Source organism: Chondrus crispus, genomic scaffold (genome assembly GCF_000350225.1).
Source record: "Chondrus crispus Stackhouse genomic scaffold, scaffold_526, whole genome shotgun sequence".
Taxonomy (NCBI): domain Eukaryota; phylum Rhodophyta; class Florideophyceae; order Gigartinales; family Gigartinaceae; genus Chondrus; species Chondrus crispus.
In genome coordinates this window covers 21875-37494 of record NW_005178510.1, presented here as the reverse complement: position 1 = coordinate 37494, position 15620 = coordinate 21875, and the positions used below count along the sequence as shown (strand labels likewise).

At 59.1% G+C, this 15620-nt stretch overlaps 2 protein-coding genes; both read left to right on the top strand.

Annotated features, from left to right (window-relative positions):
- Positions 1 to 232: 232 nt before the first annotated feature.
- On the top strand, positions 233 to 1478 carry CHC_T00000449001 (hypothetical protein). XM_005710081.1 is given in 2 exon segments: positions 233 to 1324; positions 1325 to 1478. 1 exon segment carries the CDS (start codon positions 233 to 235, stop codon positions 1322 to 1324), a length of 1092 nt encoding a protein of 363 aa, XP_005710138.1. The 3' UTR covers positions 1325 to 1478.
- Positions 1479 to 4261: 2783 nt separating this feature from the next.
- CHC_T00000448001 (hypothetical protein) lies at positions 4262 to 4384 on the top strand. Its single transcript, XM_005710080.1, has one exon. The coding sequence runs from the start codon at positions 4262 to 4264 to the stop codon at positions 4382 to 4384; it is 123 nt and encodes a 40-aa protein (XP_005710137.1).
- The last annotated feature ends 11236 nt before the right edge of the window (positions 4385 to 15620 follow it).

The following is a 15620-nucleotide window of genomic DNA, read 5'->3' as shown; positions in this document are numbered from 1 at the left end:
CCGGTCGGCCGCTCGACCCTCTTGGAGTCCAACTGGATTCAAGCCCCGTGGAAATTTCGGTTCTCCAAGTTCCTGCACGAGTACAAGGTCGCCTTTTGTAGCTGTAGGGGGTGTAGGGGCCCAGGGAGCGCGGGCGCGGCGTACACTAGACTACTTCGGGCCGCTAGAAAAGCGCCTCGAAGCGATCCGTGAGTCCGGCGTCGACTTCCGCGTCGCAAGCGGCGGCGGTCGTATGGTGTGCACCATGGATAGGTATGAGGCCGATTGGGGAATGGTCGAGAGAGGCTGGGCCGCCCATTGTTTGGGCGATACCGAAAACATTCAGACCTTTTCTTCCTCAGTTGACGCCGTGCAGGGCTTTTACAAGGATGAAGAGATGACTGATCAGTACTTTCGGCCGTTCGTCGTCGTGGATGACAACGGCGATGCCGTCGGACCCATTCAGGATAACGACTCAGTGCTGTCCTGGAACTTGCGCGGCGATCGCCCCATCGAGATCTCGACCGCATTCGAGGCTGAAGAGGGTGAGTTTACCCACTTTGATCGCAAGCGCGTCCCGAAGGTCCGCTACGCCGGCATGATGCATTATGATGGCGACGCTGGTATTCCGAAGCGCTTCCTCGTCTCGTCACCTCAGATCGAGCGCACTGTCGCTGAGTATGGCGTGAAGAACGGCATGAAGCGTTTCTCCGTGTCGGAGACGCAGAAGTACGGCCACGTCACATACTTTTACAACGGGAATCGGGCCGCCAAGTTCGACGAGAACATGGAGAAATACACGTGCGTGCCGTCGTACAAGCAGCGCGAGCAGACCAGGCCCTGGATGAAGGCAGCTGAGATCTCGGACGAGATCGTTAAGGATCTTGACGAGTTTAAGCCGGATCTTATGGTCGTCAACTATGCTAATGGAGACATGGTGGGGCACACGGGGCACATGATTGCCTCGCGTATGGCGATGGAATGCGTGGATCTGTGCCTCGCGTGTGTCATACCGGAGATTATTAGCCGCAGAGGGGTGGTAGTGCTCACCGCCGATCATGGCAATTGCGATATCATGGCCGAGTGCGGAAAGGACGGAAATCCGAAGCCGGGGTCGCAGCCTGAAGAATGGAGGGCGAAGGTGTCGCACACGAAGCAACAAGTGCCGTGCGTGGTGACTGGGAATGTGATTGAAAACTACGAGCTCAACGAATCTGCACGGTGGGGCGACGACCCGGACTGCATGGCTGCGGGTATTGCTAACCTGGGAGCTACAGTACTCAATTTGCTGGGGTTAGAGGAGCCCTCTGACTTCCTGCCATCGATCCTTAAAGCGAAGGCGTAAGGTATGTCTTCAACTGAGTGGACGACTTGCCTAGTGAAATTTAGTGCGTTTTCCCTGATTTTGTTTGTAACTGACTGCAACGGGAGCGTTGAGTTAGATCTAGTTGGATAATAAGGTAAAGATGTTGCGAGATAAAATTGACACAAATGTGAGAGTGAGCTGGCGATGAGATTAGTACGAGATGAATGTGGAATAACAAAACTGTTAGGTCTTATTCGTTTTCAAACGGGATAACGAGCCCCAAAATGACCTCCTCCCTAATCGAGGCGAGCATCATCGGGATTTCCTTAAACACCTTCCGCTCGACCAAGTACATAGGGAAGAGTGGAAACGGCATGGCGACGAGTTCATAATCGAGTCTCACTCCCCTCTCGACCTCGCTAACCGAATAACTCCCGACAAACTCCGAAAAGTCTCTCCCCTCGACCCTCGAGAAGGAAATAAATCTGTCCTCCTCCCTCTCGTGCACCTAGACCAGCATGCGCGATCTGAGTCCGAGCTTGTTCGAAAGGATGCCGACTTGGTCCAGATACACGACGCTATCGCGGTCCTCGACGGTGCTGGACACGATGTTAGGCATGTAGCGCTCGATGCGGTCGTACGACGTGAGGACGCGCCACACGCGCGCAGGCGTGGCCGCGATGTCGACGCCGCCAACCACGCGGCGGCGGCGGCCCAGTGACTCCGCGCGCAGCGAGACCTTGACGGGGTGGTGGCGGTCCGCCGGCACGGTGGACGGCACCCGGATCACCTCGTCCTTGAGGACGCCGGCCGCGGAAGTCGCGCAGAGAGGGGGATGAGGGGCCGCCACGCGGCGCGCAGTGCGGCAAGGCGTGGCCGCCACGCGGTTGCGCCGGCACGCATGGGCCAGCGGCGGCGGGCGCGCGGAGAGACGGACGGGGAGAGAGGCTTAGAAAGCAGGGCGCCGAGACATTGTGGGGTGAGGTGCGGATGAAGGGCAGGAGAGAGGGAGTGCTCGTTGTCGTCCGGCTGGTCTAGCGTGCTGCCGGTCGAGGCGGATAGGCGCTCGGCCTTGTACTGGTGAGCCCGAATTCACAACTTGTAAACTATGACTCCCTAATGCCTGCATCTCGCTTCTGCTTCTCGAACTTGTCGATAGCCTCTTCCAAACCCTGCTGACACATCTGAATTATGCGTTCACCAGCCCCAGCATCCTTTACTCGTTTGAGGCGCAGAGTTCGCTTTTTGATCATTTCGTACCAGTCTTCGTTAACCATTTCGTCGGAGAGAGGCGTGGGATGTTTTCCTGCCCCCTCCGTCGTACTATGCGCGCGGGCAAGCATTTCCCTTACCTCTACCCAGCGGTTTTGGGTCTCCACTCGCATTTCTTTTATCTCCTCACCAGCTTGCTCAAACGAAGAACTTCTTCTTTTCTTCCCGGATGAAGATGTAGATTTTCCAGCAGACCCGTACCTCCCTCCTCCCTCCATTCCCGCAGCAAAAGTTTTCAAGCTGACATCTAGCAAAAAATGGTCGGGCTCCTTCGTATCTAGACGACACACGACGAAAAAAATCCACACACGTTTCATATCTGCTACTACAACATTTCCCTCCTTATCGTGTGGCCACAAATAGTTCGGGAAGCTCTCCGGGTCATTGTTACCAGACCTATTGTAGTACTCAAAGCGTTGAGTAAACATCGATCGCGTCCTCTGGTACACATCCTTCAGTGTCTCAGCTGACCTTGCGCAAAGGGGAGGGTCTGCGGAACATACCTCTGGCACGGAAGTTGAAAAATCTTCCTCGTACGATACAGATGCATCATTGAAGCGCTTCGCTATTTCTCGCCAAAGATCTTCACGAGTGAAGTTTGCACGAAAATCTTCCAACGTAAGCGCATTGTTTAAATCTAAAAGAGCTTTTCGAGCATGCGAATCATCACCCAAAATGACACAGAGTCTCGCGAACTCAGAGAGCGAAAACAATGGAGCGTTCTTGGTGGTCGTACTTTGCCGAGATTTTGCCTGTGCTAATTCCCCACCATCTCCGACGCCGCGGTCCCCACACTTTCTTAGAGCCTGTACAATATCCTTCAATGGAGGAGGTGAATCAAAATCATCCTGGCTTCTCTCGCAATCCTCAACAAATTTATGAAAGCTGCCACATTTTTTGTTTGATTGGCACGTCAACTCAAATGTATACCCATCTTTCCCCCTGTGCCGCACAAACAGATAATTGCGGTAGACGATGTCCATTTTGTTACCCCAAGTTCTCAGTTTCCATTCCTATGCTATTTCGGCGTTGGCCTTTTTGGTCATTCCGGAAAAGAACGTAAACATTTTCGTACTTCCAGGTATGTCTTTGACACATGTATCTCCATCTGCCTGTAATAAAGCCCTCGGGTGCAGTGGAGAAGCACTGTCAGTGTAACTAGAGTAGCCACATCGCGGTTCTTCCAAATTGGACGGTGGTGTGGTTATTTCATCTTGCAGCGCTTTAGAAAGTACAGTTCGCCTGGGAGATCGCCTTGGAGATCGGCGTGGGTATGGGCGTGAGACTGGCGCAATATCCATCACTTTGAAGGGGAGAGGGAGGGTGGAGAGGAGAGAGAGAAGAAGGAGATTGGGGAATGAGGGGATAAGGAGAGGAGGAGAACAGGGGTCAAGCCAAGCAAATGGAGTCGATGGCCAGTGCAGTTGCAGTGGTGGTAGCCTGCACATTCTGCCATGACCTTGCCACTCCCGCTTCATATGCTGTCGTGGAGTTGCTCCGTGAGAGTGCAATCCGGATCGGACGCGGAAAGTATTGTACGGCTTTCTTGTTTCTGCTCTGCTCACGACGCTTCCCGTGGCCATTCAGAGAGTTCCACTTGCCCCTTCTTCTCCTTGTGCAGTGTCGTGCAACCAGAATAAGGACCAGTAGCGCACCTGCACTTGTTGTGACTCTTCGCTACTTACAGTCAGGAGATTAAGTTTAATGTCAAAGATTAACATCGAACTGTCCAATGAACAAAGTACAAGTTATAAGTGGTATGATAGGGAGATTCGGGTAGGAATCATCCCGGACTCTGGAACGGGTCTCAGTGTATCCATCCGATGAGTACAGAGGCCCTGCGTCGCCGGCCGGTCAGTGTCCGTCCGACCCTTACTGTATACAGCGTCTACGACGTTCGTGGTGTACAGTACCCGTGCACGCGCGTGCGCGAAGAGGCACACCCCTGAGTCCTTAATGAAATCATCCCAAAAATCGTTTGCAAAAATGTTTCCCGCCAAAATCTTTTCCGCAAAATTTCCCAGCACGGGCTGTGAGGGATGCATTGTCATGCGCCGCTCCAAATTCTTCTGAAAATTAGAACGCAACGACGTCAGAATTAGCTTTTGCTCCAGCAATGCATATGTCCACTGGTGTGCACCCATTTCCGTAGTTTTCTGAGGAGACTTCTACAGTTCGTTGCGCCTCGCGTCCGTTTACCACCGTCCCCAGTTTTGCGTAGCGATCCGCTTGCCTAATTTTCTCTTGCAGTCTGCGTGCCGTCCGACGCATGCGGTTGTGAGCGGCTCGTCCCTCTCCGTCCGTCTGAGATGAGTATCCGGGTGTCCTCACGGGATGCGAGCGGGGGGGGGCGAGAAGTGCGGCCTCCTTCCCGAGCGAGTTCACAAAGGACGGAGACTTGCCGTTGGGACGGGGTAAGCGCGGTACAGTCTCCGTTTATCCACCGTCTATCGAGGGCAGTGTCCCCGCTTGCCATGAAGGTCCGTGAATACAACGTCGTCGCGAAGTGTAGGTACAGCGCGGTTCCTCTCTACAACGTCCGTTGCGCGGGCCCACTTCCGCCTTGTCTACCCCTTTTTCGTGGGGGAGGGAGTACGTGGGCGCTTCTCCGTCACGAGCCTTCCGTTCAGTTCCGAGGTTCCACCCAGGGATGGGGGCGTCGGGCAGTTCGGGGTCACGGACGGTCGTATATACGACATCATTGTGGTATGCGCCTACATAGTGGTGCCCCGAACGGAGCCTGCCTCGTCGCGAAGGTTGCGTGCAGAGCTATCTCCTTCCCTCCCTTGTCAACTGAGGGATCGGAAGGCACGCCCCTGAGTCTCTGATCGCTCCCGAGGCCCGTATATACGACGGCGTCGCCGGGCGTGTGTGCAGCACGATCGTTCCCGTAGCATCCAACCCGCCCTTGTAGAGATGGGAGCGGCTCTCCCATGTCACTCCAGCTACTTTCCGCCGGCGTCGGACGAGCTCGACATCACGTGGACGGCCAAGAAAGATGGTCGTTAACTTCCTTTGTAGTGGTTGTAGGTGCAAATGTACCCTGATACCGTTAACGGACCTCTTCGGTTCCTTTCTTGACTGGTACCGTTCTTTCGTATTTCTTCTTTCCGCACCTCCTCGTCTTCCACGCTAGTCACCCCTAGATTGGGTATGCATCGCTCTGTGAGCATTCGGCGAGGGGGCGATTTCCGTCACACGCGCCGCACTTGTGTTCATACATCGTCACATTTTTTCTAATCCACATCGGCTACGGCGTTACCCCCAATCGCGTGTCGGGGGTGTCCGTCCCTTGAGCATGCCGACCGAGACAGAATGGAGATCGTCGGGCGCGATTCACATGGGAAATGCCTCGTGAGGTGGTACGGATGGAACGTTCCGACCCATCACGTCCCTTTCGGCGCCCAAGCGTATCGCTCGTCTTCCGTTGCGGCAAGCGTCCGGCGTGTTCCTCACCGCTCGTGCGTGCGTACCCTTCGGTAGGGCTGGCGGGTTAAGCAGCGGTGAGAGTTTCCCTTTTGCACGAGCGACTCGCATCGGTCCTAACTGGGCGCGCGACGCGCGTGTTGAGGCATCTGTACGCGTACGGAATGAGGTACTGCCGCTGCAATCTCGCGCGTTTGAAGTTGAGAGGCAGTGTCAACGACAACGGTAGCGCGAATCTGGAAGGAGCAAAATGTGCCTGCCACTGCATGATGACCGCAATGGGTCTGGAAAGCTCGTCGGTTCTTCCAGAGGGCCCATTCTCCCTCGCAGCGGACGAATTCCGCGCGCCACGGATGGGGGCGGAGTAGCTTTGGAGAGCACTTGGTGGGTCCACCTGTCAGAGATTCCTATCACTGCTTGGCTTTTGCCTGGGAGCAGAGGGTTGTTGGCATCGTTCCATACCCCCAGTTATATTTCCAATTTTTTTTGGCCAGTGGCGGTGGTTTGACTGCGCCGCGGCCCCTCCATTCCGTCATCGGCTCTCAGATCTGATTGAACGCGTCACTGCTTATGCGCGCGCGCACTTAACGAGCGCATGCAGTTGCTGCCCGCCTGGTCCCTTTCCTCAAGGGTCGTCCCCTCCCGGGCAGTACGGACTGCCTGAGGCCTATGCCGGGCGCGTTCGGAAGACTTCCATTACTTCGGCTTGATGGTCTTCCAGCGCGCTCGGTGCGCTGTACTCTATTTGCACACGACGGAACTGCAACGGCTTCGTGAGTATAGCGCACCGGCGCATGTCGTCGTGTTCGTTGGGACGTCGTGTCCTCCCTCCTTTCACTTAACGTCCCAGGGCTACCGTTCGTGACACAGTACGCCCTGTCCCACGACCCACCTCTCGTCGGTGATGACGGTTCGCGTGAACTTGCGTTGTCAGCGCGTCGACTGGACATCCCATGCGTCCCCGAGGTTGGCCGGCCAAACTCGTTGTGTCCTTGCGTAGACCTCCGCCATTACGGACCGCGAAGGGTCGAGGGGAATAATTTATCCGGTCGACGGAGCGTTTGAGGGGCCCCTCCTTAACAGTGAACGTCCGCGTTCACTTCGGGGTTGAGATCCCTTCCCGTGCGTCTTCGAAGACGCAGCGCATAGCGAGACACCAATTCCTCGGGGACGTGGGTGCGTGCCGTCCAAGTGGGTTGGTCGTAGTCCGCCCACTTGATGAGGAACTCCGTTGTTCCGTCTTCCATCTCTCGATGCTTGAGTAACTTCTCTACGGCGTACTGTGTTCCCTCCCTGACCTTGTCGGCAAGGTCAGGCGGGGTCCTAGTGCTCACCCGTGGTGCGTCCATCGGCGGGGGCGTGTACACGCAGCGGTCTGCCGACACCCGCTCGGTGACACCATCACGATCGATTGTGATGGTTCGACGGTCGTTGGCGAGGACGCTGTATGGCCCCACGGCGGGCGAGGCGAGCTTGTTCGACGTCTTGCCCCCGTCAGTGGGGTTCAAGTAGACGAAGTTACCTGGGTCGAGACGTGTGTTGATCGTTCGAACGCGCTTATCGAAGTTGCGTTTGTAACGGGCTTGCGTGCGTCGCAAGCTCCCGTAGGCCTTCTGGATGGTCGCGTCCAGGGTCTTGAGAAACTCCGCACGTTCTGTTCCCCTATCGGCAGAGGGCGCGTCCCCGCCTGTTCGTCGAAGAGAAAACTCCGGCGGGGGTCGGCTGAGCACGAGCTCAGACGGGGTCGTTCGTGTGGTTCGGTGTACGTGGGAGTTATATGCGTACGCTAACGGTCCCACGTACACGTCCCAGTCGTCTTGATGCTCGTTCACGTAATTGCGGAGCATCGACGCAATCGTTCGGTTGTAGCGTTCCACTTACCGGTTCATCTGATGGTGGTACGCCGACGTATAAAGGTTCGTAATTCCAAGCACTCGGCATGTGCTTTGGAAGAACTTTGCGTTGAGCTGCGGTCCGTTATCCGACAGTCGCGAGCGTTGGACGCCGTACTTAAAGACCCACGCTTCGCAAAACGCCACTGCGACGATGTAGGCGGATACCGTTCGCAGTGCGACGACCTGCGTTAACTTCGTGAAGCGGTCGGTGATTACCAGGAGGAATCGTTTCCCTGCCTTGGTCTTTGGGAGCGGCCCCAGTGTATCGGTCGCGAGGCTCTCCAACGGCCGCGTCGCCGGAAACAACCTCAGTCGGTTTAGGTGTTTCCGAAGCTTGACGCGGTTCATCGCACAGGTTCGACAACCTCGTACAGTCGACGCGACGTCCGCGGCCAAGTGTGGCCTGTAGTACTTGCGACGGAGCGCGTAGTACATGCAGTTCTGCCCCGGATGCCCGGCGATGGCCGGGTTATGGCAGAGCCGCAGCAACCGGGCGCGTAGGGTCCGAGGGACCACCACTTGTACGATATCAGGGTCGAGGGGGTGTCTCCGTTTGAGAACCCCTTGGCGGTCCTCGAAGAACGCGGAGTCCCGGGACTCTGACTGTCGTGCCAATACCGTTTGGCAGAAGTCATCCACGCGTTGTTCGTCAGCTCTCTCCTCTATCTTAAAAGGGGCCGGCAGGTCGTCCTGCGTGGGGGCGACCTGGGAACCCGACGTATCGGCTTCGAAGTCTTGGGCGCGATCGAAGTCCACTCGAAGTCCACGGCGTCAAACTCCTCGTTCTCTGCCCAGAAGGCGTCGGGCTCTTCTAGAGCGGGGGCTTCGTCGTCGCCCCTCGGCTCGTCGCGGCTCGGGCGCGCAAATTCCTTCGGGATTTCGTTCGGTTCCTTGTGGTCACGAAGACGTGGTCGGCCTCGTAGTCGCAGCTCGCGGTGCATACGTGGTCCGCGAACTCATCCGAGACATCACGAACGGTCGTGCCCGTGTCGTAGGTGGGGATGTCGTCATCCACCTCGACAGCCGGGCGAGGGTCGTCGGCGACCCTTGGTGATACGAGGCGTGACAGGGCGTCGGGGACCTCATGCACGCGCCCAGGGCGGTACTGAATGGTGAAATCGTATTCAGCCAGACGTAGCCGCCACTGGGTGAGTCTTCCGGAGCTCTCGGTCAGGTACATGAGCCACCTCAGGGCGTCGTGATCCGTTCGGACGGTGAACTTCGTGCCCTCGACGTACGGGCGTAGTATGCGGACGGCCCACACTACTGCGAAGCACTCGCGTTCCGTAGCGCCGTTGTTGCGTTCGCTGTCGTTTAACGAATACGACCAATATCCGACGGGACGCCAGTCGTTGGCTTCGTCGTGTTCTTGCAGCAGCGAACACCCGAGTTGGTACGCGCTTGCATCGGTATCGATCATGTACGGCCGGCCGTACCGCGGAAGGGCAAGGATCGGCGGAGCGATCATCCTTGCTTGAGGTCCTCGAACGCTTGAAGCTGGGCGTCCGTCGGATTTTCGAAGTCGGGGTCGGCCTCCTTGCGGGTCATGTTGGTTAGCGGTCGAGCTATCTTGGCAAACCATTTGACGAAACGGCTGTAGACGTTGCACGCCCCGAGGAACGAGCGCACTTTCTTAAGCGTCCTCGGGAACGTGAACGTCTTGAAGGCGTCGGCCGCCGTGTCGGCCACGCTGAGCTTACCTGGGGATATCACGTGCCCTAGGTGGTGCACCTTCGGACGGAAGAAGCTACACTTCTTGAGCTTGAGGGATATACCGGCGGTCCTCAACAAGCTCAAGACAATGTCGAGGTGTTCGGCGTGCTCCTCGTGCGTTCGGGAAAAACAATGACGTCGTCGAGGTATACGACACATATCTGCCATCTTACGCCGGACAAGTTGATGTCCAATGCACGTTGGAAGGTGGCCGGTGCCCCTTTGAGTCCGAACGGCATACGCATTGCGTATTTGCCAAATGGCGAAACGTACCCATATGCGTGGTGAATGTGGTCTTATTCTGGTCCTCCGGCGCGACCGGGATTTGCCAGTGACCTGAATTACAGTCGAGCGTAGTGAAGACGGCTGCATCCCGTAACGAATCGATGCAGTCTTCCATTTGGGGCAGCGGATACGAATCCGCTGCCGTCTTTGCGTTGAGACGTCGGTAGTCAACGCAAAACCGAAGAGAGCCGTCTTTCTTCGGGACGAGCACCACCGGCGAAGCCCACTCGGTGCTCGCGGGTTCAATAACTCCGGCGTTCAACATCTTGTTGACTTCTTTAGCGACCATCTCACGCATGGCGGGCCCCTTTCGGTAGGGCATAGAACGAATCGGTTTCGTCCCCGCCTCGAGTCGTATGCGGTGCTCCGTTGCTCGTATCGTACCGAGCGCACCGCTCCACAGATTCGAATGCCTACGGAGCATGTCAAGTACCCGTGCGCGGAGCTTGTCATCGTCGATGTATGACAAGTCCATTTCTTTTTCCCAATTCTCTGGCGAATTTTCGGGATTCTTATTTGTGGCTTGCGCGGTGCCCTCCGTGGATGATGGGCACCCCGCCGGCTGATCGCCGGGGCCGGCGTGACTTCCCTCCGAAGTCTTATTTTCCGGGGAGCTTGGTCGGCCAGCTCCCCCTCCCCCGGCTTGCACGTCCAAGTCGGTGAGATGCAGTGCGTGTGCGATCTCCGTCCCGACTCGGCGCTCGGGCGTCAGTATCGCCAACGGATTGCGCTTCGTTTACCCGACGACGGTGCGCTTCGGGAGCCGCCTCTCTTGGCGCGAGAAATTGGCGATGGTCACCTCGAAAGTCTGGTTCGGTAAGACCTCGGCTACACCGTTCGTCAGCCTCACTCCGTGTCGACGTTGGAGTGACGGCTTCGGTTTCAAGAAAACGAGGCCGCTCCCCGCGGTGGTGACGCGTATCCGTGCTTGCGACATCGCGGGGATCGTGACCCATCGTGCGACACGGATCGCCTGCGGAGCTTCTTCGCGAATCTGGGCCCTGCTTGACTGGCGACCGTGGCGCCGGGTTGGGGGAGACGGCTCCCCCTTCTCATCGACAATGGCGACGGAGCCACCTTGTCGGAGCTCGAGCCTCTGCGCATCGATGTCGATACTTCGAACGTGCGCATCTATGAACGCCGTGCCCAGAAGGACGGGCACCGTGAGCTGGTCGGCGATCACGGACGGAATGCGGAACGTCGTGTTCCGCAGTCGGACAGCCAGCTGCACGACCGCAGTCAGCTTGAGCGGGTTACTGTTCGCGCCTGCCAACCGTGGCAGGGGTGCGTCGCGTACGACGTAGCGCGTCCAATCGGGAGGAAAGTCGGCCTTCCTCACCAAGTTATACCCCGAGCAGGTATCGACTGCAATGGTATGAGGCTTGAACGCGTTTCCCTCGGTTGCGATCGAGCCGAGGACGTTGTATATCCTCGATGTCATCAAGCAGATGACACCGTCTACTACCTTCGGTGACGACGGCTCGGCCAGGTCGTTCCGCTTGGGCCGCCGGCGCCGGTTCCGGCTTCTCTTCCGTGGTCTTCTGCCTTGGCCGCGGGGCGTCTGTCCGTCGGTGACGTCCTCGCGGCAAGTCGCGTCCGTACGGGACTTGATTTCTTCTGGCGAGCCCGGACCCCCTTGGGTCGGGCCGCCGGCGCCTTCGATGCGCTCCTTGTTAGGCACGTGGCTCACGGCGGCCACTTCGCCTACCTCTAGGCGTGCCGGGCTCTCAGTTGCCTCGGCGCCTTTGTCCTCCGGCACCGGACTTACGGGAGTCTCGGTCCGCTTGTGCGGGGTCGAGGGGAATTTTATCGGCAAACTTTCCCCTCCTCCGCCGGGGTTGAATCGTAACGGGTCTAGTTCGGTGTGACAAGACGGCTCACGCGACCGCGCGAACGTAACCGTCTTTACGGGGTTTTCGAACCACCCGAGCTGTCGGAACTACCCGCCTTGCTCTCCTTAGCTGGCTCGTTGACGGGTCCCTGGCCGTGGTGGCGCGCGTCGTTCCCCCACCCCGGCTGGGTATCTTGTACGAAGTAATCGGATACTTCGCAACCTTGAATTGCAACGTCCGGATGTTGCAATATTTGAGGGGCGGCGAGAACCCGGTCTCCTCCTCCTCCCTCCGTGGGCTGGGGGTTCGGACGACCGGCCCAATCTTGGAGGTACATGATGGCGTTCTGTACCCCTTGGGGCAACTGGGGACGGCCCCGGTGGCCTCTTCCATCTCGACGGGGATACCGCGTATCCATCCGACGAGGATCACGCCGATCCCTTTGATCCGTTCCCGGGTGTCGATACCCGCCTTCGCGAGGGGCGAAACGGACGCCCCCACCCGATCGGTTCGGGTCACCTCGCCGCGGGCCTCGGTCCTCCCGCGTAGACTGCTGGATGGGATTCCCCATCCCGGGGCGCGTCTCCATCTGATAGCGGTAGTTCCTGTACGCCATGAACTGACGTTGTTGAGGCGACAGGAACGGGCACGTGTAGATGGCGTGGCCGTACGTCCGGCACAGCCAACAAACGTACGGGCTGCTATCGGTCGACGCGAACGTCGCTGCGTGGCGTGCCTCCTCATCGGTGAGTCGAGGCATGCTAGACAGCCAGCGGTCTCCTTCTCGACGGGAGATATCCAGCTCGGCCATGTTGTGGTTCGGACCACTCGTGGCCTTCGGCGTGTGCGCGAACGCCGTTGCGAAGCTTCCGGTCGATCCCGTGGAGGCTGGCGTTGGAAGTCGGCCTCCCGCCCGGTCGAAGCCTTGCGTAATGAGGACAGGGTCGGCCTGCCACTCATCTTCTCCAATGTGGAGGGCGGTCGCCGGCGAACTTGTTCCGTGCGACCTTGGAGTTCGGAATCCCTTCGCTGCTGGCTTCGGATCCGGTAGCGGCAATCCGCGACGGGGGCGGTAGGTTGTTCCCTCAGCCGTGGCGATACGGCGAATCGTTGAGAGTTCGGTCTTTTGTTGTCCGGGCAACCTTTGCATCGTCTCTGCCACTGCGGCCCGGGTCGCAGTGGACAACCCGCGCACGAAGTAGTGCGTGAGGGCTTGTTCTGAGAACACGGCCGTGCATCGGAACGCGGCGGATTCCGGCCGGTCCGCGAACGTGTTCTCGGTTTCGTGAGGAAGCTGTCGCGCCGACGCGACAGCATCAAACGCTTCCCCTAACACGTCGTCGGCTAGGTAGCGTTTGATAAATTGGTTGACGAGACCAGGCCAGCTCGTCGTGGAGCTGGCCGGCGCGGAGGCCGCGCATGGTGTAACTCGTATACAACCGCTTCGCGTCCCGCTCGAGGAAGTGAGCGAAGACACGGATTGCCACACCTTCGGTCAGGTGTTGGGCATTGAAGGTTATCCGGATATCCTTCAGGAACGGGAGCAACTGAATCGCGTCAGTACCGTCGAAGCTCTTCATCGTGGGGCAGAGCCCACGGCAGCGTTGGACGTACTTGGCGACTCGTCCGGCGTCACCCGAGGTGACGAGTGTCGAGGTATTGTCTAACCGATACATCCGGTAGTTCGCGACGGCGCTGAAATCCTGTATCATGGTGTGGACGGGCTCGACCCCAGGTTCGGCGGGACCCAACGTTCCGAACGGAGTTACGGGCAGTGTTCGGACATCGAAGGGGCCGGGATGCGCGGTAAGATCCGCCGGCTGGTAGCCGCCCCAGCGACGATCGAAGGGGAGAATCGGTTCCCCTGATCTGCGGGCGACTCCTCCACGGCCCTGGTCGAGTTCGTTCGGTACCCGTCGTGACTGCTGCATGCTTCCGGATGCATACGGCAGGGCTTGAGTCTCGGACGCGAAGTTCGCGTCCGCCGTCGGCTTGATGTCCTCCGCCCTCCGGCTGGTGATGGCACCAGCCGGGGGCCACTCTTGTCATCCAGACGCGCCCGGAAGAACAGTGGCACCGGGCCCACTCGATGGGGCTCCGGGCGGCCTCTCGGCCGAGGTCTGTTCCATCTCACGGGCACGGCGCCGCGTTGAGTTAAGTTCCGCCGCCATGTGCGTGAACGCTGCCATCTGTTCGGCAGATGGGAAGGGTTGCGGGTCTCGTCGAACCCCGGAGTTGGCACTCGCGGGTCGACCTGCAACCTCTACGGCGGGGAATCAATGCGCGCGTCCTCGACCAGCACCAAACGGGCGTGTAGCTGGTCGACGAGCGCGCGCAGGTTCTCCAAGGACTGAGTTACGCGCTCGAACCTTCCTTCGCGGAGGGAACGCAACTCTTCCATACAGAGGGCGTAGACGCTGTCGGAGACGTTGATACGGAGAGATGTCCGGACATCCTCGATGTAGTCGGCGATGCGATCGTACATCGCGCGAGCGCGTCCTTCGGAGAAGTCGGGCGACGGTTCGCGGTCCCGAGGACCTGCGTCGCTGTCGCCCACTTGGACGCGTAGCGCGGCCTCTCGCACATCCGCCGGCTCGGATCGGATCGAGGTCGGGTACTCGGCGATCATCTCAACGCGTACGGACGCGGAGGTAAAGGACAACCTTCTCGCCGTGATCTTGAAGGCCTTCTAGGTCGGGAGACCAGTGTCGCATGAACACCCCGCACACGGCGGGGGGGTGTCCGCGATGTTCGGCGGAAGACCTCGGATCGCCGTGCCGAGGGTCTTGAACCAACCAACGCCACCGGAAGCGGGCCGGTAGCGGGTGGTAGAGCGTGGTCGGCGGGGACGCGCGCGTAGGCGAGTGGATCGACGCCTCGACGCCCCGGAGCAGTACCGCTTGACGATCCGGTACTGACGGGCGGAGGCCGATCGCAGCTCGCCGCGGTGTCGCGCCCGTCCACTACCCTCTCGGTGGTAACTATTCGCGGAACGGCGGTGTGAGTAGAGGAAGCTGGGTGGTCGACCGTCGGTGGAGGGTTACCCAGCTTCCCTCTCCCCCGGCGGTCGCTCCCTGTATTTATTGTACAAGTTATTTAACCGTCTACAGTACAGTATGGACTGTACTGTAGTCGGCTTACTGTAGACAGTGTGGGCCGGCCCGCACTGAGACGCTGGCAGCCGTCGGGGCTGACAGAACACGTGTGCTACACGTGGGGTACACGTGTTGGTGCGCGCGCGCTGTAAGGTATGCGCGCGCACGCTGTAACGTCCGTACCTTACAGCGCAAGATCTAATTCTAAATCTAATATATGGTATAGTAGTCGGCGGTTATGCCACACGTTCCTCACCCCTGCGCCAAGCGCCGCCTCTCGTCGCCACCCCTTCCTCTCGAGCGCGGTCCGCACCATGCGGCCCGCGCTCAGTTCCCACCTCCCGCGCCCCGTCCGCGGCCTTCGCCGTCCCCCACAATGCGCGCCGCTCTCCACGGCGCTGCAACGCGAGCCCCCGCCCCCTGCCAGTGACGTACCCTTTCGACACCTGCCCACCTCGCAGCGACCGCCTTCCGTATTCCTCGCCCCTGCCCCGCGCGCAGCCGCTCGTCGCCACCTCGTTCCTGCCCGGGCGCGGTCCAGCCCCTGCCGCACGCGCTCCGCCCCCAACTCCTGCGCCCCGTCAGCGGCCTCTGCCGTCACCCACCGTGCGCAACCCTGGCGATAGCGTGGCGGCGCGGGCCGCCTCGCCCCCCCGCCAGCGACATACACTTTCCCCTCGCCGCTGCCGCCTCTAAGGTCATGCGGTTTTTATAATGACCCGCGTAATATCTGCCCATCCCGTAGCCGCCAGATGTCCCTGGTGGCCGCGCCACACGGCCCCCTCCGCCCCGCGCCGTGCCTTCCCATCCGACGACG